General features: G+C 42.5%; 1 protein-coding gene across 1 annotated transcript; it reads left to right on the top strand.

Moving 5' to 3' along the window:
* Positions 1-1,458: 1,458 nt before the first annotated feature.
* On the top strand, positions 1,459-26,453 carry rnd2 (Rho family GTPase 2). Its single transcript, XM_034142921.1, has 5 exons — positions 1,459-1,767; positions 2,240-2,327; positions 20,492-20,601; positions 22,932-23,066; positions 25,392-26,453. The coding sequence occupies exons 1-5, from the start codon at positions 1,666-1,668 to the stop codon at positions 25,659-25,661; spliced, it is 705 nt and encodes a 234-aa protein (XP_033998812.1). The 5' UTR covers positions 1,459-1,665; the 3' UTR covers positions 25,662-26,453.

Genomic DNA, 26,453 nt, shown 5'->3' with positions numbered 1-26,453 from the left:
CTTAACCCCAAGTTGCTCCCAATAGCCATCATCTGCGTGTGAATGTTAGTTTCCCCAAGAAAATGGCACCTTTTATGGCCCGATGTAAATTAGCTACAAATGCAGTCAATCACAAGCCACCGTATATAACAAATAGTTTAATCGTTTTCTGGTCTGGTGTATTGTAGATTTATTGTGGTTTCCTACAATGTGTTTCCTTTATAGGGCTTTCTTGTGCCACTTGCAAATGTAATATAGTGTAAGTATAGTCTTTGTCCAGAAGGTGGCAGTGTCGCTCTGCAGAGGAGAAAACATGACTCAAAAGTGCTGACCTGTCCTGGCACGTGGTGGCCTGTTATTTAATCATCTCATTCACAAAAAAACAATAACTCATCAGTAATGCTTACAAGGAACATCAAATAAATGCAATGCGATGAGAACCATAAAGACAGCCCAGTCAACTTTAACTACTTAATTTGATGGACTATTTTATCTATATACTCTGCAATTATTGGATCTCCATTAAGAGGTCATGCTGGCACTAAATCAAGAGGCATAATGTGCAGAACATTAATGCTGCTTTCCCAACAGTGATGATGAGTAATAGGTTGTTAGTCAGTAATCATTATATGAAAATATAGACACAATACATTTGCAAGCAATGAGGAAGAAACTCTGACTATTAAAGCTATACTTAAAAGCATATTTTCAGCATTTTAAGAGTTCTTTGCTAGTCAAAAGGGGAGAACACTGAATCTAAATGTATTATCTCTTAATAAGAACTTAAGTAAAGCCATACAATTGAAATAGAAATCTACCCAGTATGGCAGTAACTGGTTTCAGTATGACATAACCCCCACCAGAGTTCATTGTTGAGTTGTTTGGTCAACAGAATCTACAGAAATACTACTTATTATGAAGAATCAGTTCAAGACTATGTGTCTCTCTGTCGTGTGCAACTCTTATGGGAATTAAAGAGCCTAAAAGTAGTTTAAAAAAACAGAATATAAATAAAGTAGCATCCATGTGGTCCCAATGGGCTCTGCTGAGCACAAAATACCACCTTAATGTTACAGTTTATAGCAATATCACCTGATGTTTAACCTGGAGGTCAAACATAAAGTGTGTTAAAGTCACATTGTTATAGGCTATTTTTAGATCCAATATTTCAAGGGACTCTTTATTCTGTGCTTTCAATTTTATATTTATTTAAATCTGATGTTTCAAATGTAACGTTCCTATATCCAATATAGACTTTTAGGGATAGAACAGGAGGGGAAATTATCTCCATAAACTCTTTAAGTCAAACTTTATCATGAAGATATTAGAGGAATACCATAGGAGACCAAAACACACAAGATCAGCTCACTACAAACTATTTGTCCCACAGACCCTTTATTTCCCATAGTTGAGTGATGTGACTCAGGCGTGAATACCAGGGAGGCGTGGCCAGTGATCAAACCTCCGGAGTTCTAGGGAGGCTGTGCGCTCCTGCCCAAGGTTCCTGTAGCAGTTAGACAGAGCAGCGGCACGCGGAGCTGCGCGAGGACACAAGGAGCTGGATAACGCGCACCGGGTCGGCGCTTGTATTTGTTCATTATTCTTTCCCGTCTTTTATTCCGCTGCATCTCCTATGCTGGGTGCACTCCATCCCCGCGTCAACAACACACCTCTCACGGACAAAACATGGACAGTCTAGGCAGCCGCTGTAAGATTGTGGTGGTCGGGGATACGCAATGTGGGAAAACTGCACTCCTGCACGTTTTTGCCAAAGACTCCTATCCAGAGGTAGGTCTGTCAAAAGTCTGAATTCAAGTGTTTTTAATTCTCTCATAACTGAGATCAGGAGTGAACGAGAAAGCCATTAAAACGCTAAACTGAGCGAGTCAACTTCAGCACTTGTTCAGCAGGTTACATCCACCTGTCTTATGAGATATGTTCCATTAGATAGAGAGGAAGCGCTGAGAGATCTGTAATAAACGCCTGTAAAACCACAGTAATGGTCCTTTAACGTGTAAATTGACTTTTATTGTGTCTGCAGTACAGCCCAAAAAAACTTTAAGGCGTTGTCTTCATCTGTTAACTCACTATATTTCTCAAATACAGTACTAGCTTTGCCATGTGAATCAGTCTATATGTATTTGCTGTATCATCTCTACAATATTCTTTCCCCACTACACTCTTGTGAAGCCTGATCTGTAAACACCAGCTTATCATGTAAAACTTAAGAGGAAAACTAAAATACATCTCCTTTTTACAGAACTACGTGCCCACTGTGTTCGAAAACTACACAGCCAGTTTTGAGATTGAGAAGCACCGGATAGAGCTGAATATGTGGGACACATCAGGTAAGAACATTTTACATCTCTGTCTGCACTTTCTCCTGAAGACTTTAAATAAATCCACTCCCAGCCCTGCCATGGGAGGCCTGCCTGCCTCAAACTCCTCTCTCCAACTTTTCCAGCAGTCAACTCTTTTATTGATTGCTTAAACCTTGCCAACTTCAGATGTCTTTCGTTTTAAAACACTTTTTTTTTTTAGCTCAGTGCATCGGCTATTTATGATTGTTGTCTTTGCTAGAAACCTTACCCATGTCTCCTTGTGTTTGCATTCCTCTCTGTACTGTGCCGTCCACTGTATGTGGCTCTTCCCATGCTCCGGCCGGGGTCAGGAGACTGTCTGGGGGGAGTAAGGGGTGAGGGCGTGGGTAATTGAGACAGGATGGGCCTGAAGGGTTAAGTAACTACCCTTACTGTTTAAGTGTTTTCATCAGACTGATGTATGCTTTGCTGAAATATCAGCCAGATATGATAAATGTTGACAGCTGAGTTTCTTCCTTTACCATTTTCAGACGCATAAACAGCCCATCTGATTTACGTTTTATTTGCATTACACATCAATATATAGAGAGTGTTTTAAGTTTTTACACATCTGTCCACCACACTTTAACTCCCTTTAACCATGAGTGCCAATTCACAATTGCTACAAAATATGCATACATCTACGTGTTCATGCATTCACATACAAACACAACCCCGAAAACACTCGACATCCATGCCAAATTTCATTCTTCTTGGATGAAAACTGTACCAATCAATGCTTGGGTAACATCTTTGTTTGACCGACTGACAGAGAAAGCTACAGAGCTGCTACTTGCAGCATAAAATGTCAAATTTCACAGGCAAATTTGGTTAAAATTGCTGGTGACATCAGTGTCAAACAATGTCGTTCCACATGAAGGAGTCCCTGTCAGCAGTGTTGTTTCTCTGACAAAAATATATCCACACTATGTCTAGTAAATCACTTTCTATGTATTTGAGCTCCAGTGTATGAATATGATTCCTGCTAAGACAGTAGTTATGACCACCAGGCAGTGAGCCTCCTCCACAGAAAGCCATGGTCTACTTTCCCATTCTTGTCAGCATGGGTGGATTAACGGCTGTGAGCTAGCGGGAGATCTGCATCTCATCATGGTCATCTCAGGCTCGAGGCTCTTGTCAGCCATCTGACCAGTGACATGCCTGGCCAGTCACACGACGGAAGAGGGGATTTTCCCAGTGGGAAGTCTTTCTTTTACCATAAACATTCCCAAACCCAAGACTATAGGAGAGATGATGACAGTATTCCTGTCACATGGTCAGTCAGTGAAAGAATGTTGTTTTTCTTTGGACCTCTGGTCAACCCGGGAGTAAATCTGATTGAGCCTGTCAGTCAGGGGCCGGGGTCCTCTGAGGCCCTGGGCCACAACTTAGAAGAGCTCCTTATCTCTGGGCTTTAAGAGCCTAATGATGTAGTGGGAATGTTGTGCTTCTGTCCATCTTTAAAACCCTGAATCACCTTTGGCAGTGTGAGTCTTTAACCTTCCGGCAGGAGTGGCCCAACCTACAGGGCAAAAAAGAGTGTGTGTGTGTGTGTGTGTGTGTGTGTGTGTGTGTGTGTGTGTGTGTGTGTGTGTGTGTGTGTGTGTGTGTGTGTGTGTGTGTGTGTGTGTGTGTGTGTGTGTGTGTGTGTGTGTGTGTGTGTGTGTGTGTGTGTGTGTGTGTGTGTGTGTGTGTGTGTGTGTGTGTGTGTGTGTGTGTGTGTGTGTGTGTGTGTGTGTGTGTGTGTGTGTGTGTGTGTGCGTGCGTGCTTCTGCATGTGCTTTCAGAGGTCCTTGTGTGGTATGCCATTATTCACTGATTCACAGCAAACACAGATGTTCACATTTTCGCTCAACAAGAAAAAATAATTGGCTCACACTTAGATGAAAAAGGCTTTCATCAAAAGGAAATAGTCTCCCTTCGGTTCTCTTTCACATTCTTTGTATTGCCCTTCTCCCCCTTCAGCTGCCCTTTTCTAGCTTAGTTTATTTTAATATAATTTGTCTCATGTACACTAGCACCAGCTCAAGTTCAGTGGCATGGTCACTCCATCATAACACAGTGAAATGCTCTAGATGTACTCACCGAGGGGAAGTACATTTGTGACGTGCTTTGGCCTAGATTTAAACTTTAACCGTGACCTGTGAATTCAGTCTGTTGGCCGCTTGCAAACCGTCTTGACAGTGCTGACCTTTGGGGGAACCAAAGGGAGTCCAAAGCAGAGTAAGGAGCTATACCAACAGAGCTTCACACCCAATTCACTGTTATAAAACCAGCCACAACATCATGCATCCAGTAACTGCTATTTTGAAAATAAATGAATTGTTTTGTGCCACTTTCTGCTGGCTACAGTGCGTCGGACAGTTTAATTTCAACCTGACATTTACCTCAGTCAATCCTCCACATGCTCTTCTGAAGCATTATCCTATTTCCCATACAGTTATTTTTACCACAAGCTTTCAGCCTCTTCACATAATTATTATTATTATAAGTATTGTCTCCCTTTTAATTGCTGCCGAAGTCTGCCTCTTGTGGTGAGGTTCTGTTCACAAAGCATTATTGATCTCTACCCAAGGCATGGCTATTCAAACAGCTTGCGTCTTGCCTGGCTCACATTTCTCCGGGATGGTTAGGTGTGCATTGTCATTGAAATGCTCCGGGCATTTGTTGTTGCTCCATTGATTGGTTTGTTCTCATTATTTCCGGTTCTTCCATAAGGTCTTGTCCTTGCCGTTTGGGTGAAAACAATGGTGAGGTGTTTATCTAACTGAGGTCATTACTGAGTCTGTATGTCTGTGTTTGTGCGTTTGTTTTGCAGCTCCAAATGAATGGGTATTTTTAGAAACATTTAACAGAAACATGGAGGTCATGTGGCTTCAAAGACTCAGAGGGCAATTTTGTGCTGTGTTTTGTATTCTGCTCCACACTATTTGGAGAATAAGGTCAATTAGAAAGTCAGTGAATGGAATTCCAATGAGAAAAAACATTGTATGACTGTATTTACATGAAGCCACATTATAGATGGAGTAGTCTGTTTAACCATTGCCTGTATCTGTTAAGTGGTCAAAATGTCAATGTGGCTCTTGATAACTTGTCTGAGAGCCATTAGTGATTATTATCGATGCTCATCGGCCTCATTGGTATTCAGCCAGTCCGTTTTCTCTACTGAGCCCGAGGCATTAGTGCACTTTTCCTCTCTTCCCAATATGGTAAGGATGCCTGGGAAAGATTCCCTCTAGCCTTGGCCTAAGAGTAAAATCCTGCTAAGAGATGTGCGTGTGTTTCTGACAAGCTGGGTTTCCCCAAACTTCCCACAGCAGTACACTCACGTATCTTTCTGTTTCTCCTCTTCACTGCCACTAATGCCTGACCTGATTCTCACATGAAAACCACACCTCTTACTTTCTGTTTAGTCACGCTGGAGTGTGCTTTCAAGTGGCAATCCACAGGAATCTTGTTTTTCTTTCTTCTTTTGCTGACATCACTGCTACTAATCACTCACACTGTTTTTCCCCCACTGTATTTCCCCCAATCTTATCCCTTGTCAATGACATTTGAGTTTCTGTTGAGTTTTTTTGACTGATGTTGGATATATTTTTTCCTTACAAAACCACCCAGTTTTTCCTCTATTTATTTCTAAACAAAGTACTGTTGCTGCTGCTGGGAACATGAAAGGCATCACTTGCTGGGCAGTGAAGGCTTTTCTTTTGCAATAGAACTGCCTAAACCCAAATGTTCACAGTTTGACACACTATTGTACTGAACTGTCAGTGGAAGAGAGCAGAAAACATTTATTTATCCAAACATTTCAGATGTATAGAAGATTCGTAAATAAATGCCACTCACATACATTTCAGAGCCTCTTTTTACTTTTGAGTCTTGGTCTGATAAATTCATGTTTAATGTTTTTTTGTGGCTCACTTCTCATGACACAGCTTTCTTGACTTTTCACCGTAGGAGGTGGGATTGTTTTGACTCGTGAGATGGTAACAAGACACTGCAGGTGTGATACAACACTCAGCGCCAGCGCTCGAACAAAGTCACAGTCTGACTGTCTCCCTCCTCTCATACTGACTTTCCAACATTCCTGGAGTCTCTATGCTCTACAAACTCCACATTCTCAGCGCACTGGACCAGTAGGGCCTCCAGAGGCTTGTAAAAACATGCTGCATTCAGTGGGCTTTCTCTTACTCATCACTTTACACTTGATCAATCTTTAATAGACAATGAGTGAACTACAAACACAATGTAGAGAACAAAAAAGAATCAACAGAAACCTCTTTGCCCTCAATTCTACAGCCCACTGGAGGCAGAGGATGCACAGTAAGTGCCGTCCGACCCAAGGAGAGCGCATTAGGATCACAGGAGATACCATCAACTGCTCTGGTCTCAAACAGTTGGTCTATTTGGTCTCTCTGAATCACTACTGTAATTTTACACGCAAGATTAAATAATGAATGGCAACATTTCCTTCTATTCTATCTGAACAAGTTTCAATTGGAGAATGAGATTGTGTTTATTCACCTGCTGGAAAGGGAGCTGCCTATTTAACCACAGACAGTAAATACACCTTTTCGTTTATTTTTGTCAGTATCCTTAAGAGCTTTACAACATCCTTTTAACTCCTGTATACACAAAGTCTAAACCCTTAAAGTAGTTCCCTGTCTTTGCCTAATCAGCCCAGGGCAATAACTGCCTTAACAAAACCTGTTTTGATGATACATAGCAGGCTGGAAGGCACTCCCAAAAGAATGACTGCATGACAGTTTCGGGTAACTAGTAAACACAAGATATTGAGATGTTGTTGAAATACTGTAGTACTGAAGTAACCATTTTTACCCACCATGTTGGGTAATTAGCATTTTCCCAATGACCAATTGTCAGAAACCCAAAGACATTTGGTTTACAATAATATGGAAAGGAAAAAGCAGCCAATCCTCACAATTGGGCAGTTGAAACAGTGAATGTTAAACATATTTGCGTGGAAAATGTCATTTTGTCTTATAATGACTGCCTATGCTTTTTGTAGGCATGCTAACAGTATGGCTTTAGTGATGGCAATGTTGGTCTTCTGGTTGATGTAAGACTTGGCTCCAAAATGAAATACCTCAACAGACACTGGAAGAGTGCCTTACAATATGGTGAAGTCATTTGTGTTCCCCAGAGCATGAGTCATAATGACTTTGGAGATTGTATGACTTCATCTAGCACCACCATCAGGTCAAAACTTAAAATCTGCAACACTAATGTTATTTCCATCAGCCTCAGTGGTTGTTTGTGTGTTAGTAATTGGTCACATTCCTTAAAGGTCCCCTATTATACTGTTTTTCATCAATATATTATAGGTCTCAGATATATACAAAACATGTCTCTGAAGTGTCAACAGATCATTGTAGCATCCCATAATCCCCTCTGTTTCAGCCCTGTTTCAAAAGTGCTGATTCTCTGTCTGTTACTTTAAATGAAAATAAGGAGCCACTCCCAACTTCCCTCTGTGAGTTAAAAAAACACAATAGTGCTCTAGGAGGAGATTCAGGTGATAAGGTGGGTTATTGGCCAATGGTTACACAAGCCAAAAAATCGTTATGACATCATAAAGTGGCCAAAATGTGATCAGCTCATTTTCAGACAGGTTTTTATATAAATGGATAAAAGAGAGAAAATCTTTTTTCCTGAAACTTTCAGAATCTCTTTACACAGAGGGGACGCATGTTTATGTATAAAAGACATGAAAAAGTGTATTTTACATAATAGGTGACCTTTAATTCTTACCCAAGATGGTAAACATTATACCTGCCTAACATCAGGATTTTAACATTGTCATGGTGAGCGTGTTATCATGACGACGTGACGTTAGCTAAATGCACTGCTAGCATGGCTGTTGACTCTGACTCTTGTTGAAGCATGACACGTCCTGTCAGGTGCAGTCTGACTCACAGGATGCAGCCTGTACTCATAAGCCTGCCATTGGCCACCTATTTCAAACTAAATTCTCCTCCCCTTTTGCCATATCTGCTGTATGTTTTTGCAAGGTCCCCGTTGTTGTGTCCTGGGCACAGCGCTGCCAAGATGGTTGTTATTGTACGAATACAAACAACCCAGAACTTTGTTTTTCTTCTGTGTAGAATTATGATTAGTTTAACTAGGCATTTCTCCAGAGCTGTCAGTGTGGTGATAAGCCTGGCTATGGGAGAGTACTTCAGGTGTAGCATTTTGTATTGTGTTTGTTAAAACAACCCACTGTAAACATGTTAATGGAAGTTTCCTTTTTCAATAAGGTGGCCGAGCACAGAGTTAAGTTGTTAAAATGTCATTTGAGTTGTGATTATCTTGATGTTTCAAAGGGCTAGAAATAAACTTGGGCTTTTGTTCCATGTGTCTAATCTCCAGACAGTTACTGGAAAAGCCTGTGGAGCTATTTTGGACAAAGGGGGTACCGTTCTGTCCTCCAGGCCCTTATGAGCTCAACAGCAAAATCACAAAGAACAAATTCCGGCCCCTCCATGACCCTCATCCCCTTGGGGTCAGGCTTGGGATGAGCCTGCAGCCCACAGAGACATTTTACATATAAGAAATCAAGAGGGGAGAGATGAGTGTGGGGAAGTGGATGTGCAGACTCTTTTGATACTTTAATGTAGATTATACACACCACCTGATATTTCATAGTCAATGACTTAAGTGACTTCTGGACTGATTTCTCCTTTGATCAGGAATAAGGGGGCTCACTAATACATGCCAATACATGCATTTTAACTTCATATGGGAAAGAAAATGTAAATGTAGTATGCCTGTAGTGAGTAGTTGTACTTGAACAGCCACCAAAGCTGTTGAGGGGCTGTTGAGGGCATTATATATCCAGGTTCTCCATTTCACCAAAGTCACACATGAGTGTTTATAACTTAAACGGCACAGAAATATAGAAACATGCACGCCTCATATTTTAAATGAATCTAAAATACCTCTGCGTGTCACATTCCCTTCTTGTTTCCCTTTATGCAAATAATAAACTTCCTAAATAGTGATGGTCCCATGCACAGTGCTGCACCTCATTGCACCCTGACCTTTGAGAGGTTTGTGTGACGTTATGGAAACTCTGACGGAAAGCCAGCAGGCTGAGCTGCTGGGCTGGATGTTTGAGTTTTTGGGCAGGCGAGCAGCTGTGCTCCATCCATGGAGCTTAGCACTCCGTGAATCATATTCTTAGATCGTTACACAAAGGGTCAACAAGCTTAGGGAGGAAGTGGCTGCCTGTATGTTACCTTAGCTTTAAGAGAAGATGAAGAAACAAAGAACAGAAGAATTGTTTGTGTGCAGGAGAGCAGATAGCAACTTCTCTTGAGGGCGATTTTCAGTTATCTTTCATCTGTGCCATTTATTTATCCTCCACTATTTTCTTTAACTCAAGATGTTCTTCATCTCCGATAGCCCATTAGTGAAGGCAGTTTCTGAAGCGCTGTGTTAAGGTCACCAGCAGTCAGGGGCAGTGTTAAGCAGAGAGTGGGCAGAAGCGCTGCATGAAAGCCAGCCAGCTGCACTGACAGGAACACAGGCTGTAATTTCCACACAGAATATCTGATCTCCTCGGTGACACAGTGAAACACACAAGCACAGACACCTATATTCACACACAGAAGTGCATCATGTCCCTGCACCACACAGGCATGTACACCCCCCCCCCTTTCTGTCCTGCTTTTACATGCATAAAAAACATCCTGAGCATCCCACATGTCAACCCGACCGTAAACATTCAAACAAGGACTTCTTGAAGGCCCCAGAGGAGACATACTCCCATCCCTTCTGATCTCTTATCTCTGTCTGAGGAGCCTGTAAATGTGACCATGGATACAGCATGAGCTGAGAGCCACCACACATTCCTCCACCACATCTCAGCCACTGTGCACTCAGCTTTATGCCGAGCACCAGGCAAAAGTGTAAAATCTGCTTAAATAGCATGTCTGCTGAACCGCACTGCACGCTGCTGATAGGCTGTACGGATTTTACTTTGTTAATGTGCCAATGGAATAATAAGAGTGAATGAACACTAACTGGGTAGAATTAAGAGGGGTCTTTTGGTACAAGGTGAATACAAAGCTCACTTAAGGCTTTTCATGAGCTCACACTGACTCAGATTACATGCCCTGTTTTAAGCTGTGCCATGCCCTGCTACTAACAGAGGAGAATGGAGCTAAATAATGATATTAAATATTAAAAAGGGAAAAATGAAGATATGAAATTGTATTGTTAGCAAGAATACAAAAGGGCAGATTTGAGAAAAGATTGTAATTAAAGGTAACCTCACCCCCAAATGGATCACTTGTATATCAATTACTCATGCTGTCTTTGCTTAAAGACATGCTCACTACTTCTCATTACATGCATTTCCACTAAAACCTTCAGATTTAAAACAATTTGTGAGAGGGAAAATTACGTAAACAATATTATAGATATGATTCGGAAAAGTTTCTTGGAGTAAACTTCGGAATTTCTTCAAAAGCACAATGCTAACATTGTAAACATTATTTAATATTATCCAATTTATTTTTCTAGGTCAATTTGGCCAATACATCTTACTTTTTCATACATTTAAAAAAATAAAATAAATCACACCCGTTTTATACTACAGAAAAAGATACGTGTCTGTGTGTGATGGATACGAGTGAGTGCATGTAAACATGTGTGTAGGCATGTGTGTGATGTACAATGGGTCTGTGTATGTGAATTCCAACAGCTCTGACCCGGCGACCTCTCCTATTGTTTCCCAGCTGACCAGAGGCGTAATGGGGGGCTGATAGGGGCACTGGGGTAGGGGCTGGGACACAATGAGGCTGGAAAGCACAGCAGCTGCTCCGCCCAATAGGCAAAGGGATAGGGGGAGTGAAGGGTTGACGTGAGTAAAAAGCATGGGGGGTGGGGGCCCTCAGAGCATGTTATAAGAGCAGCAAGTGTTCACTAGATTGAAAAGTGGAAAAAGGGGACAGAAGGAGTAGACAGAAGGAGAAGTGTACATCTGTGCTTTTCCCACCCCCCACTCTTCAAGGCTTTTTGTTGTGAGTTCGTTGTGTTGGTGGCACCCTTGGGACCTGGCCCTCTGTGGTCCTTGGGGATGGAGACACACAAACGCCAACTGTGTCACACTCTTAAACCTCTGCAGCACTCGTGTTACAAGATTAATACACAGCTTTGGACATATAAATAGTCTGGTAGATAATTGAATGCAGTGCTTTTGTCTGTTATATTAGGAGATGGAGGAAGCGCGTTTTGTGCAACCTCTTTCTTCATTGACCTGTAACATGATATATGGCACGATGCAAATGAATCCTTTGACGCAGCCGGACGTTATTGATCCTACATGTTGTCACTTCAAGGGAACATGGACTTGACCTGACAAACGAGAAGTATTAAAATGATAAATGAAAGACTAACACTAACAACCACCAGTTTGATGCTGGTATGTTTTCAGTTTAAGAGCTTGTGTGTGGGCCTGTCTGCTTCTATTTGGATAATAGCAGTAATCCTTAATTATACTCAATAGATATACAGACTTGAAATCAATGTGTCATAACATTCTCATGAAATCCATCATGAAACACAAGGAAAACTGTTTTCAGCAGGACAGTAACTCAATTGTAATGACTAAAAACCAAACTTCTGTGTAGTATGGAGATAACAGTAGCATGTCTTGCTACCCCAGCACCGTTCATGTGATTGGAAGATAGTATTTAACAAGAGAAAAGACACAAACGAATGCACCCCGACACTAAACCAGGCATTTGTTACTATTTGAACAGCAGCAGCGAAGGCCTCAGTCATTCAGGCAGACAGGAAACCCACCCAGGGAACTTTTGCTCTGTGAGATTTCTGCCGGTCCACTCCCTGTGCCGAGTGAAACAAAACCAGAGGCAGAGCCAGCTTTGATCAGTACACTTCAAACAGCCCCACTGACTGGTTCTGCTGCTCCCGAAGCTAACGCTCAGTCTCTCTCGCCCCCTACCTCCACCGGAGCAACAACCCTCTCAGCATCCGTCTGCAACCCATCCGAGCGTAAGGGGATACAGGGAGGGAGGCCGTCTTTCACCTCCACCCTCCACTCCCCACCTGCAACCCGCTCACACACACTCGACAGATCCCATCATTTATGGATGACTTTATTTATAAACAAGATCCAATGCGTTCTCTTTCTCGCTACTGCTGCTTTTGTGGAAGTGAAATTGCACTTGAAGTAGTGCCGTGTCTCTCTTGCAGTCTCCCTGGGGGGGTTCAGAGTGGGCTGCGGGATGGATAGCACCATGATAGGGATGTGTTTGGATGGTTATGCACTGGAGGAAGTGGAGTCGATAGAGCAGAGGATGTCCTTTTCCACTCACAAGCTTTTCTTTCATACGCCTGTGTAGCTACTGCCTGAATATTCTCAAGTTTTCCTTCATAACAGACTGACAGCTGTGGACAGAGAAGCTGCAGTCAGTGTTATTACAAGTTTTAATGTAAATCCGGAGATCGAAAGATATGTAGGAGAGGAAATAAAGGATTTGATCTCTGCTGTTTAACAGGTAAAAAAAGGAATCGAAAGAGATGAATAAATAGTGTGTGTGTGTGTGTGTGTGTGTGTGTGTGTGTGTGTGTGTGTGTGTGTGTGTGTGTGTGTGTGTTTTGAGGAAGGCTGTGAGCTTTTCAGAGCAGAATTCATTGTGCCTAATGTTGGCAGTAAACTCCAAACATTATTGCATTAGCTCAAAGACTTTTGAAAATTCCCATAAATGTTTGATATGAATTGATTTAGGATTTATTGTCAATATTGGTGATCAACGCATCTACAATCTGGATGTAGCTGTGTAGAGCATTGGCTCCCCCATGGTACCGATCTGATTATCTCTTAAGGAGTCAAACTGGATACTCCAGCTAGCCCGCTTTATTTTGAAAATGTCTGAAATCTTCTGCTTTAACATGTACAAGTTGAGTAACCAAAATGAAATACAGCCCAAAACCCTTGCAGTCTGTGTTGGGGATATTGGAACCAGCTGGGGTCCAACACTGAACACTTAAAGAGGTTGTGCAAAGAATAAATAATCCTAGAGTCAGCATCTGGTGTGCTTAACTGGCTCTTGTCTGTTTTTATAAAAACGGTGTTATAGGGTGGATCTTGTACTAACAGTCTGCTATTACAACTATGACAAGACCCAGCGGTTCTGGTGCTTGAGGAAACACAGAAACAGATAAAGAGATGTTCTGCGTGCACTCCCTGTCCACAGCCCGCAGTCCTTCACAGCTTCTTAACTTCCTCACAAACAAACCTGGGTACTGTTTATATTGTAACATCAAAACACATGAACATCCTCAAGAAAATTAAGAGTCATCGACGGGTGAACCAGATTGCCACACCAAATCTACAGTCATGTCATCAAACATTAGGAAGGGTGAAATCAAAGCAGAGAAAAGAGTGGTGTGGGTATTTTTCAAGCGAGGCAGGGAATATATAAATCGACAGAAGAATTGAGCGACAAAAGAAGCTTAGTGATCTTTAAAAGCAAAGTGCAGCATGAACCAGAGCCTTAGACAAGACGCAGAGATCAAACAACAGGAGATGAAATTCAAAGCTAGTTCTCCGGCAGAATGAGACTCTGTGTGTCTGTGATTATAAAAAAGGGACTGGGGGTGAGAAGAAACTGAAAGCGGACACACTACTTCATCTCCATACCCCTGGGGCCCAGAGCAGGAAGCAGACAGTATTGCTTCTCTGTCCCCTTGCTTTCAGCGCTGTGGCCAGCTCCGCTTTTCATCCTGTGTTTCGACGACAGACACAGGCATTAACTCCTCGGCAGCAGAGCTCAGAGCAGATCCGTGGAAGGTGCTTGATGCTCTTCAAAGGCTGCACTTCCTCCACAGGGAAAGCGCAGGGAGCTTTGATCAATATCCCCGGTGTGAAGGCTGCAGACATGGAAGGTTAATGGCCATTTAACCCAGTGTCACCTCCACTGTCCCGGCTCTGTGCTAATGCCTTTGAAAACCTGACACAGCTATCTCTTTTACAGACCAACAGCTTCACGCTGTGTTTGTGTGAGTGTGAGTGTGTGTGTGTGTGTGTGTGTGGTATGTACACTTGTATGGCCCATAGGTCAAACCATGATCAACCAAATATATTAGCCCAGTGCACTAGAGTGCAGGCCAGCTGAGGTTGCTTCATCACAGCCTTTTTAATGGTTTGTTGGAGTAGATTTTCCGCACATACAATGGAGAGGAACATAGTGGTGTCTCTGTGGCTCCTGCATGTTGCACAGAAACTGGCAAACATTTCCTGTGATTGTTTAATTGAAAAACTGCAATATTAACCCAAAGGTTCAATATTTCAGGCAAATGTTCAAGGTGTGCGTGAACTGTACATTTAAAAAAATCATGGATCCTAAAGAGATTAGGGTATATAATCAGTTGTTGTTGATTTGTTGATTTAAAGAGAAACAATTGCTTTTTTTTATGTGTTAACAAAGCACATATCAGAGAGGGAAACAACTCAAAATGTTTTCATATTTGGTGGTGTCAAACCTTTATTTTTCTGTTTTCTATTCTTCCTGGCAGACATTGTTTATTAAATTCCTTAATTTTATGAAAATGAATTAATAGATTCTTCAATCACGCTTGAGTTCTGTAATACATTACGGTGAACATTTAATATTTGTCAAACTGTTGTAATAACTTGTTGCAAGTCAATCTTCACTTAAGCTGCATCACCAGTGACAGCATAACATTAATGCACAATTTATCTTCACTGTGATAGATTACACAACTCAAAGTTTCATGGGTCTTGTAATAGATTTTTCATATAATGTGCAATTGAATAGAAACCAGTGGTTGCCTTGAAGAGTTTGAGAACACAGTTGAAAACTTTGAAACGGTAGAATTTGCATTTGAAAGCCCTAAGCTAATGTAACCAGCTGAAAGTTTGAGTGTAACATTTGTGTCCCTTTTCATAGATGAAGCACTAGTTTTATGCCAGTCTTTCAGCTAGTTTTTTCATCCGGAGCATGAGTTCACAATTTCTGCCTTTGGAATAAGGTCTTCAAGTGGCATCATTTGCAGTAGACTATTTTGGATTCTGGATTCTAAAAGAAGTCTTTGTGAAGGCTTACATTCACATAATATAACTCACGCCATCTTGTACAGGAAAGTGGTACACCGGGTCAAACTAACTACTGTATGCCTCCTTTCTAATGGTGTCTTGGCAGCAGTCTCTATTTATCCCTAAGTAAGAAACAACAGTTTACAACACAGACCGGACCTTCGGCAATGAAAAGCATGCTCAACCTCTTCAAGATTGAATGCCAACCCTCTTATTCTATACTTCTTTCAGTCACCTCAATCATCAATGCACCTGAGCCATTAGCCTCGGCAATCCCTTCGCTCTCCTGCTCTCTTCCTCCTTACTTCCTTTCAGGGCCTCACAATGAAGCCATTTGCATCCTTCCAGGTTGCTACGATACTCGACCAACCCAACTTGAAATGTTTTGCCTTCGCTTTGAAGGTGAATTTCAAGAGGAAAACAGCTGCAGGAGACATAAAAGACGCAGGGTATGTTGTGCTGAATGGGTTTTGTTTCTAAAGTTGAAACTAACTCAATCACACAAACAGTTTTCATCTATTTGGCGACATTTGAGAGAGCGTTTGTTTCCTTACACCCTGCCTTTGTTTGTGTGCACGGGTGTTTTTCCCAGTGTCTAGTGGCCTAATGAGGCTGTTAGTTGCTGTTGACTCCCTGCCATATGTGCATGAACACATCGGAGAGCCTTGAGGCAAAGACTATTCTTTTACTCTCACTCCATCCAAAAGGTTTGCTTTTAAGTTGTGTCTGCAATGAGCATGCAACAAACAGAGAGAAAGAGAAAAATCCTGCTGTGATGGTACGGATTAACGCACTGAAGCCTGGAAGGCATTGTTGGATGTTGATGCACAATAAATTAAACATGGTTTCCTGAAGAATCCTCTGTGTCAAACTGCAGCGATTGTGTTTTTCTGTTACATTGATTTCATAGTTTTTGCTGGTAAAATGGAAGCTCTTACAGAGGAGGGTTTGAATGAGCAGATAGTGAGCTGTCATGCTCCAGACAGATTGTCCCTACGGGGGAGTCGATGTGTCAGGGGACAGGCGGTATAAATGAAGTCATACCACAAACCCTCTAGCCCTATTACTGTACATCCACTACATTTGTGTCCGCCTCAACATCCTTTGGGATATTTCTAGCCTTTGATGAAGCTCGACTGACGGCTGGTGAGGAACGCTTTCCTCCCACCTCTGTCACCTATGCCCGGCTAAGCCCCCATCGTGGCACTGCAGCGTGGCTTAGTGCTAATTAGCCCTGTGGAAATAAAGACAGAAATCCACTTCCCAGTGTGAGAGATCGCCTCTGCTAAATCCAGCTAATGCTAATCCTCCAGGAGGTTTTGTGAGGGGTGTTTAAAGCCTGTCCTTGGCACAGGGTCCCACTCCTTGCCAGGCGTGATGGTTTTTCGGGGTTCCTGCCAGGTTGTGCACCCCTCCCTCACCCGTCTGCTCCATCCATCTCTCCCTGCTCCGTCTGAAATTCAATTGACCTTTTGTTCCACCTCACAGTGAATGGGCATAGGCTAGCTCCACCAATAGCCAACTCAGAGCTCTCATACCTATTTATTTGATCTGTCCTGCCGAGTCCAGTGCTTTCATGACTCACCCAAACATCCACTACACACCCCCTCTCCTCCACTCGCTACAGATTTATTTTAAATCTCTGGTCGTGTCTGTTGGCTGGAAGGGGGACAAGTGGCTTTAGGCGGTGCAGGGGATATTTCACAATCAGGAAAAAAACCCTCCTTCTTGTCATGTTCTTGATCGTTATGGTGATTGGCTTTTATTTGTGCCAGCTCGGCTCGTTTTAAACACAGCACTTTTCTCTCCCTCAGAGGACTTTTTTTCGACTTTGCGAAAGTGCTGAGGTAGCATCCCTGTTGCTCAGAACAGAAGTGAATTGCTGCGCTGTGACAAGGCCTGTCGTGACCGTGACCTGCCAATCATTCGGATCTATGGGATTGACAAATTGATCCCATTGGCCTCCTTCCAGCTTCTAATTACATCTTAAGCCAAACAAGCTCCATTGTCTCAACTTTCCTTCATCTGACATCGCTTCCCCTTCATCCGGATTCCCAGGGTGCTTCTCTCGTCATCTCATGCTTCTGCACCTTGCCCTCACCTCTGCATCAAAGTCATTAAATCTTTTACCGCCAACTCTCCTCCCCCACATGCTCTGTCTCTTTTCTTCTTCAGCTGTAACCTGAGTACAGGTCTATACTGTGATACATACTAAGGCTGCCTTTACACGGGAACGTTTGCGTTTATGCACAGTATGCGTTTTTTTAAAAGTCTTCCGTTCACACGCATTCGTTTAATTTAACGTGTCTGTTCACACGAGACCGCTGGAAACGCTGTAGTATATATGCCGGGACTGTAAGTGGCGCTGTAACTTCCGCCACAAAATACACCAAAAGCAGCGAAGAAGACCCCGGAGCATGGTAGCCCTTCTGTTTATGCCCCGCGGTGGATTTAGCAACATGTAGTAGTTAATGTAATTCTCCATGTCCACTTGTTGCTGATGGTTGTGGTAGAGGAGCTGTAGATTTTGCACTAACATCTGTAGCATGGTCAGTAGCAGTAGCACTAGCAGTAGCTACTGACAGTAGCTACTGACCGTAGCTACTGACCATGCTACAGCAGTGAGCAGCAGAGGTGGGGAGAGGCGGGGCTATGGCTTCATCTATCGGGAAATGATCGTATAGAGGCGATTACACGGAGCCGTTTGACCCCCCAGAGCGTTTCGTTTGCAAATCTATCCACCTTGGGACCCGTTATCGTTTGCGGGGTCCGTTTCTATCGTTTTGTTACGGCCTCGTGTAAATTGAAGGGCTATACACAAGAGAAACAATGCGGATACAACCCGTTTCGTTCTCGTGTAAAGGGGGGCTTTTGTGTGTGTGTGTGTGTGTGTGTGTGTGTGTGTGTGTGTGTGTGTGTGTGTGTGTGTGTGTGTGTGTGTGTGTGTGTGTGTGTGTGTGTGTGTGTGTGTGGTGTTCATTTGTGCAAATCCTGCCCTTTCAGCAGTACACAACAGTTGCAATCTTGTGTTAAAAAAGGTGGCAGGGGGGGGGGGTTTAAATCCCTGAAATCTGACAGCGTTTTTTTTTGGCATTTCTTTCTCACAAATAATATATGATCACTGGAAAAACAAGCTTGTCAACAGTTTTAAAGATTGTCAAAGATTATAAACAACCCTCTTTTGGCTTTTACGGTGTTAAAAAGGCACCATTTTGTGTAATTTTTCAATTAAAGCAATGATTTGTATAGATGACAGAAGGGCTCGAGGGGCTCAGAAACAATTTTCCCAATAACCAATCATTACAAACAAGGCAAATTATTATGTTGAGACAAAATGTGTCACCACAATTTTAGCCATTAAGGACTATAGGAAACAAAGTTGCAAAGAGCTGTATTAGGATAATATTCTCCTGCCCCTTTATGTGTGCAGATTCAGCCAGAGGAGGCCTTTTATGCACCTCCTCTTTATCACCAAAAAAGGCAGACTGAAGAATGACTCATTCGTTTGAATAGAGCACCATTTAGGAATATGGTCTCCAGTTAGCTTTTAACATCCATGATCAAGGGATCTTGGGCTCTAGCGATGCTGACTGCACGGTAATGCAAAATGAGAACGGTATGCCACAACAGGAGAAAATAAGGAGACTGCGAGTTGACATAAATCATGCATATTTCAAAGCATTGTTGTTTTCAGTCTTGAGAGATTGGAGTGACATTTAACATTTTTCTAAGCCATTGGTAGCAATGTCAATTTTGGTGAGAAACAAAATGTAAACATAGCTGTTCCTCTCACTTGGAGGCACAAAACGCATCAATCTTTAATGTGCAGGCTGTTGCATTGTTCTCAGTGGGGAGGGAGCAGGGCACTATGGACAGCCGGCTGAATAAGTGGGGCTACGGGCCACGTGCATCACTTGTCATTCTATCATCAACAAGAGAACATAGTGATGCTAAAACAGGCTGTAGTGCCATTGTGCAGACTCCATTTACCCCGGCTGACAAAGACTGCTCTTCAACACGCTGACTGTGTATTGTGTCAGGTCTGGTATGAAGCCCGTTAACAGCAAGTAAAGACTATCTTTATTTATCATAGAAACAGTTTGTCTGACCTTAAGGGATTAAATAATTAATGAGTTGTTTTATATACCAAGTTTGCAACATTCATTTTCTAGAGTATGTGGTTCACAGCTTTTTGTACTTTTCTGTGTGAAATGGGGTGATTTGTCTCAAAACTTATGAGTTTTCAGGACGCAAAATGTATGCAGCCAGGGTGCTGCTTCTATCAAAATGTAGGAGTTCAGGTCTGTACAAATTCCCAGGATGGAGGTTGCCCACAGCCGCAGCCACATTTTCAGAGAGAGAGCCCAGATATTTTTACAAGCCTCCTAATGAGAGCTGTAAGAGAGCAGGACCCGTGTAACTGAGCGAGTTGTGAAAGTACAGAGGCAGCGCGCTTCCTTCAAATTTGATCAAGGTACAGAAATGAAAATGAGAGTGGGGAGAGGCGTGTGAGTGCATGGCAATTTCATATAGTCAGGAAGAAATGGAAGATGTTAAAACAAGTAGCATTTGCAAGAGAGTCAGGAAGAAGGATGAATTAAAGCGTTCAACCTTTAGTTTGGCCTTTGTGCTGGCATTTACTGTTGTTTCAAGACGATTATGGATTGTGTGGAAAAGTCCTCTGGTCCTCAACCCAATATAATTCAATTTGGAGTGTGTGTGCTTCTCTGAGTAACCTCTTGACATTCCTCAGGAGGAGAGGACACAGCTGTGTGGAAGCCCAAGAGACACAAATACTCAAAACATGCACACACAACTGTTAAGATAAAGACTCATTTGCATATACAGAGTGCATACAAGCTGCAGCGTGCCCAAGTTTATGTCACAGCCTCCATCCATGACCTTTAGATCACCTTCCAGGGATGTGCAGTGTGTTTCTAGTTGATATAATAAGCCATATGGCTGGGAGGAAATACCGTGTGGGGTTTAAAACAAGTACACAGAAATGCATGACCTTATGCCATATGTTATTGTGTGTCCACAGGTTCCTCTTATTATGACAACGTGAGGCCATTGGCGTATCCTGACTCAGACGCGGTTCTCATCTGTTTCGACATCAGCCGCCCAGAGACTTTGGACAGTGTCATAAAGAAGGTTAGTGTTTATTTTGTATTTCATCTCTTTTTCCCACCCCCTTGGATCAGCATTTATCATCTGCTGTGACACAGGAGAACTAACCGGAAAAAATCCAGTTTTTCCTGATCAGCATCTTGTTTCCTCTCAGCAGCAGCAGCTTGCATTTTCATGGCTCAACAATAGAGCAAATCAGCACCGAGGTTAGAGCCTGCCTTTCCTTTATCTCATCAAAACGTCCATGGATACTTGACCCTCGTTCTTCTGAGGAATGGAAGGTCAGAGTAAAGAATGAGAAGAGAGTCTTAGCACCCGGGTGGGTTCGAGAGGAATAGCAGATACGCAAATTAGCCACATCAGCCATATCAAAGAGGAGATGTTGCAGAGCATGATGAAGAGGACTAAAATGGCCCTTCTCATCCTACATTTAAAATCTGAGTTGTATGCAGAACAGTTCCAGATGGCAGCACTTAACATGTGTGAGGTAGCCTAAGGTTCAGATGTGCTGCTGCAGCTGACATTGATGTGATACTGGCCAGACGGGGTTGTTGTCATGGACGTGTTTTTACAGCTGCTGGCAATACCTATTGTACATGTAGAGACACCCTACTTAATGGCTGTGTTTATGTGAATGTGTGTCATGTAAAATAGGACTGTGCCTTTTAGTGGTTTCTCGTCTTGGAGCCATGTGTGTGTTTGTCTTTGAACTGTGCTCCTTGTGGGCCAGAGACTGTTCCCACGGCTGGCCTGTTGACGTGTTTAGTGGTCTGAGGGGAGCCGCAAAAATGCCCCTGCAGACTTTGTAGATCTAACCCGAGACACCTTTTTTTAACTCAGGAATATCTCCCAAGCCTCAGTGCTCTCTGTCAACAGGGGGAGGCAGAGCTGCCGTCAAGCTTTTGGTTTTCCCATGAATCCCTTGGCAGGGGGTTGCCATGACCCCTGACCCCGGGCTGTCGCCCTGGTAATCTCTGAAACTGAGGGGCACATGGAAACCTGTTGCACAATCACCATCCCAAATTAGACTCTTGACCTCTGGAAACAAGCAGGTCACCAAAGTTTCTGGATGACAGCTGGGGGAGAAGAGAGGGTTGAACAATCAAAGCTTTTGATTGGGTGTTATTGGCAAAATAGGGGTGGGTTTAAAAGGTCAAAGGCCGCGTTCAACGTGGTAGATGAATGGACATCCTGACATTCTGCACACGGCATGGTGAATATTTCAAGGCTGTCTGTCGGCTGCCGTTGTGTATTAACCTGAGGGACTGTGTTGGTTCAGCTGAGTTTCAGAAGTGACATTTAATCTCAGAGAGATTTTAGGAAAAGGACCTGTCAAGCTTTCTGTGTAAACCCTGCATTAGATCTGTTTACGGAGGTTAAATAAGGAAAGTACGACACACATCAGATACAGCAGATAACTGAACCAAGATGGCATGAATACATATATAACATTTTCACCTGGTTTCTCAGTTAGTTACTGTAGTGGAATGGCCTTTTAATTTGACAATGAAAGAGTTCTTGGATTAAAACAATAGGAACATTTAGGACAGGCTTTTATTAACAATACTTGGTGTTGTTGGTTTAACTGAATGGTTAGTTTGATTGGTTGTTTGACAAAAGATTATGCCAATCATGCTCTTTTTGTAATTTTTCAGTTGCAAGGATTTATTGTGTTTCTTTATTTCATGTGAAAATAAATCTAATAGGGGTCTTTAATATGGGTCTTGGAGTGGTCAAACAAAATGTGAAGATGTGTTTCAGGAAATTATGACATTGCATTGACTATTAAGACGTTTTTCGAGCTAAATTACCACCAGATTAATCATATTGAAAATAATTGTTAGTTAAAGAGCTACTGTTTTTGTAAATGGATGAATTAATGTCTAATAGAGCTGCAACTCAACACTTGCTTTAATTCATCTTTGGATTTTTTTTGTCAATTAAATTATTAATTGTTTCGTACCATGATAAGACATAGTGAATATGCCTTTCACAATATCGCAGATTCTAAGATGATGTCTTCCAATTATATATTATCACAAATGTTGATTAGTTTTTTGGTGATTGATTATGATTTTTGCTATTTTCTTTTTCGAACAAAATAAGGAATTTAACTTCTTTAAATCACAGGAACGCTCATATTGATATATTCAAAATAAACGTTTTAATTTCCCTTTGACTCCTTAGCTGAACAGATGCTTTAATCTCCCTGGAGCTCAGGTATCCAGTGTCAGTGAGCCCAAAGGTCATCACTGTCTGTCAGTGCCTCACCAGTCAGTACAGGCATCTCTCCTCTCATATTTGGCACATTCAGTGATTTATATCTGTTTCTCTGTCGGTTCATGTCTCAACAGTGGCAAGGAGAGACGCAGGAGTTTTGTCCCAACGCCAAAGTGGTGCTGGTGGGCTGCAAGCTGGACATGAGGACAGACGTCAGCACCCTGAGGGAGCTCTCCAAGCAGCGCCTCATCCCTGTCACCCACGAGCAGGTGAGAACAAGCAGATGATGAATATGTGAGAAGAAAGGAGTGGAATGGGTAATGAGTGAGGGACTTGCTTTGTGCCCTGGGAAAAAAAGACTTGGAGAATAACAACGGTGGAGATATTGGAAAGCAATCCAGCATCTATATACAATTTTTTCATCTTAGATCAGCAGTGGCATTCTCTCTGGTCCCATAGGAAGGGACTGTGAAAGGGGCTCAAGTTAACACAATCAACCACTGCAGAATAAGAGCTGTGTGAAACCCCCCTGGGACATGTTGCTGGGGTTGGCGTTTTGACCATATTTGCTGACAAGTGATGTAAGGTTGGCGAGGGCTGAGGAAGAGACTCGGGCTGTTATTGGAGTTTATGTCTAGGGACACGTTTTTCCCTGAAATGAAATATTCATGCAGATTTAGGGGTTTTGAAAATGCAAGATGAATAGAAAAACGGACATTGATGAATGACTGAGCCCTTTTATCGCATGCCACCATGACCTCTAAGCCAAGGGGATGGGGAGAAGCAGGAGGGGATGATAAACTGTTGTGTATATCGGTGAATTTTAATCAGCTTTCAGCGTGTTCATTTTGTGCTCTCCTGTGTTGGACATACACAAAAGGGGAGGGGTGCAACCACACAAAAGCCCTCAGAACAAAGGAGTCTTTTATTTTCCACCGCTCTCTGAGAGCTTGCCGGAAGCTTAAAACACGCAGCCTCCAAAAAAATAAACAACTGAAAACAACGGACAGTTCATGTAAATAAGACGCATAAGCAAAAGATGGAGTGGCTTACCACAGAGATAATGTAAAATAGCTAGGAACAGTTTGTGGCCAGACACACATTTAGCTATTGTTCTGCTTACACTCACTATTTACATTTGAAGCTACTACTGTTTTTTCCTCTAACATACCCAGAAAATGTGTGTCACATAGCAGATGCAAAAGCTAAGCACAATAACCTTTTGGTGTTCTAATCCAATAGCCTGCGTTTTTATCCCGTTGTTGATCTTAAATTGAATTCCAACACAGCTGAGGAGCTGCCAGCAAGTGACCACTGGGTGAACTCCAGACATTTCCGCACTAATCTAAGATTCGATCAAGGTTTCCCCGCTTGTCACGACAATCTGTACCTTGTCCCCCTCCTGCCGCCACCCCTGCATCTGAATCTGCCGTTCCACCTAATGAGGACTTCATTGCTTCTTAAACGCGGCTCAGTGCACAGCCGCGATAAGAATCAAACCACATCCCCTTGGGAATGAAAGCTCTCTGTGTTGGAGAGCATGCGATTTTAGGGTCATGGGAAATGCAGTACTGTCTCATATGTTACAACCTTTACTTTAGACTACAACCTTTGTCTTGATGTCTCGATCCTGCGTGAATCTTTTTGGACGTGTAATTAGCTAAAGCTTTGTTGTTTATTGTTTATTGATATCAGACAATGATACTACAGATTATTCAATTATTAATTAAATGTTTCGTTTTGTTATTGCATTCATTTGTATAGTACTGTATCATGTCTGTATCACCTTTTGTTTCATTTGTATTTTCTTTGGTTTTACACGCTCGAAAAAAATAAATAAACTAAACTAAACTAAACTAAAATGTAGGTTTAAAGTCTTGATCAAGCAACAAGAGACGAGGCTGTACTGTAGCGAAGAGAGAGGCCAAGGGGCTCTAAAATTAAATTTGTCTTTGATTTGATCCCGAGCAAACAATTTAGGGTCTCAATTAACTGGGTATATTGTAACATTTCTCAGGAGTGAGCTTGAGTGCAGGTTAGGGTTCTGCTAGAGTTTAGTCTCTCCTCTCTAAATAGCTGCATAGACCATGTCAACAGCGGCCCAGTGGGCTCTGTTCCCTCTCTCTTATCAAAGACTGAGGAGTCAGAGCATCTACATTATTCATGCCTCAGATAGAGGAGCTTCATTTGTCTCCAGGATCATTGGCATTCTGTCTACAGCTTGGATCGTCATCTTTGTCTTGGATCTGCTGGTTCTTCCAGGCACATTTAGTCTTCCACAGTTGAGATATAGTGCCTGCTTATGCAAAGGTACAAAGATGGATAGGGTGTATGTTGTAAAATGTCATTATCTTGTGAAGCACTCACACAGCACCTTGAAGTGGAGTAAACTCCTATCTTACACAGCCTCTAAAAGCAAAACCCAGAGAAGACATTGGAGATCTAGTAGGAGAAAGGAAGGACAAATGGCTAAAAGCTGATATTGTCAATGGCACCAGATAGAATGTTGCATGTAGTCTCCCATTTCCCCTTTTATGTTTGAACGGTTTTGAAATCTCTAATTGCTTGTTGCCTTGCCTGTCTCCGTGTTTCAGGGCAGCACAATAGCTCGACAGATGGGGGCGGTGGCCTACGTTGAGTGCACCTCCAAGGTTTCGGAGAACAGCGTTCGGGACGTGTTCCACATCACAACGGTTGCATCGGTGCAACGGGCGCACAAGCCGCAGCTCAAACGCAGCAGTTCCCGCAGAGGCCTGAAGCGGGTGTCACAGCTCCCCCTGCCCCCTCTGCCGGGCCGGACTGAACAAATGGACGAGGCCCCCACCATGAGGAAGGACCGGGCCAAGAGCTGTGTGCTCATGTAGAGACACATCACTATGAAAAATATATATATGTATATAGATAAACACAGAAATATATGACAGAGGAGGTCTATTTATTGTTTTTTTTCTTTGCACTGCAGAGGAATGAGGATACAGGAAACACTGCGCGGTGGAACAAAATGCTTTGGATGTTTTTCTTTTTGTTGTGTGTGCATATTTCCTAAGCTGTTTACATATTTGTGTTGTTTTGAAATCATGGCAAATTGGACTAAACCTCTGGACAAGAGGAAGCTGTGGTAGTGGAAATGCCTACTAGTCCCGGGTATTAAGGAGGAATTCATTTCCTGAAGCCGCTCTAAAAGAAGGATGGCACTGCGGCGAAGGAGGTGAAGAGCGTGTGAGGAGGACCATGTTGAAAGATATTGTCTGCGGATGAAGCGTCTTGTTTTCAAAGACAGTGCTGCTCAGCGACCATGAGGACTAATTCTCTAGCTGCACTGTCTGAAATTGCTTCCTGTTGCAATCTTGAGAGAAAAATGTACAATGATTCTAAAAAAAAAAAAAAAGGGATTCTAGTGACTAGATGAATGGTGGCTCAAACCATACCTTAGGAGCTGGAAATGAGATTATGTAACACTGAAATATTGAGACGGTGTGCATTACCACCACAAGTGCATTTAAGAAGTCACAAATATCTAATTTTATGTTGGTCATTTAACACATTTGTTCTCATCCACTCTTAATTGTTTCAGTCTGATTCACTGAAGTTAATGCTGTTGTATCTATTTGAAAGATGTTTCTTTGTGAAAAATAAAGTGGTTAAATGTTAGGCTA

The sequence above is a fragment of the Trematomus bernacchii genome, unplaced genomic scaffold, assembly GCF_902827165.1.
Source record: "Trematomus bernacchii unplaced genomic scaffold, fTreBer1.1, whole genome shotgun sequence".
NCBI classification, from domain to species: Eukaryota; Metazoa; Chordata; class Actinopteri; order Perciformes; family Nototheniidae; genus Trematomus; species Trematomus bernacchii.
This window is presented reverse-complemented; position numbering and strand designations above follow the sequence as displayed.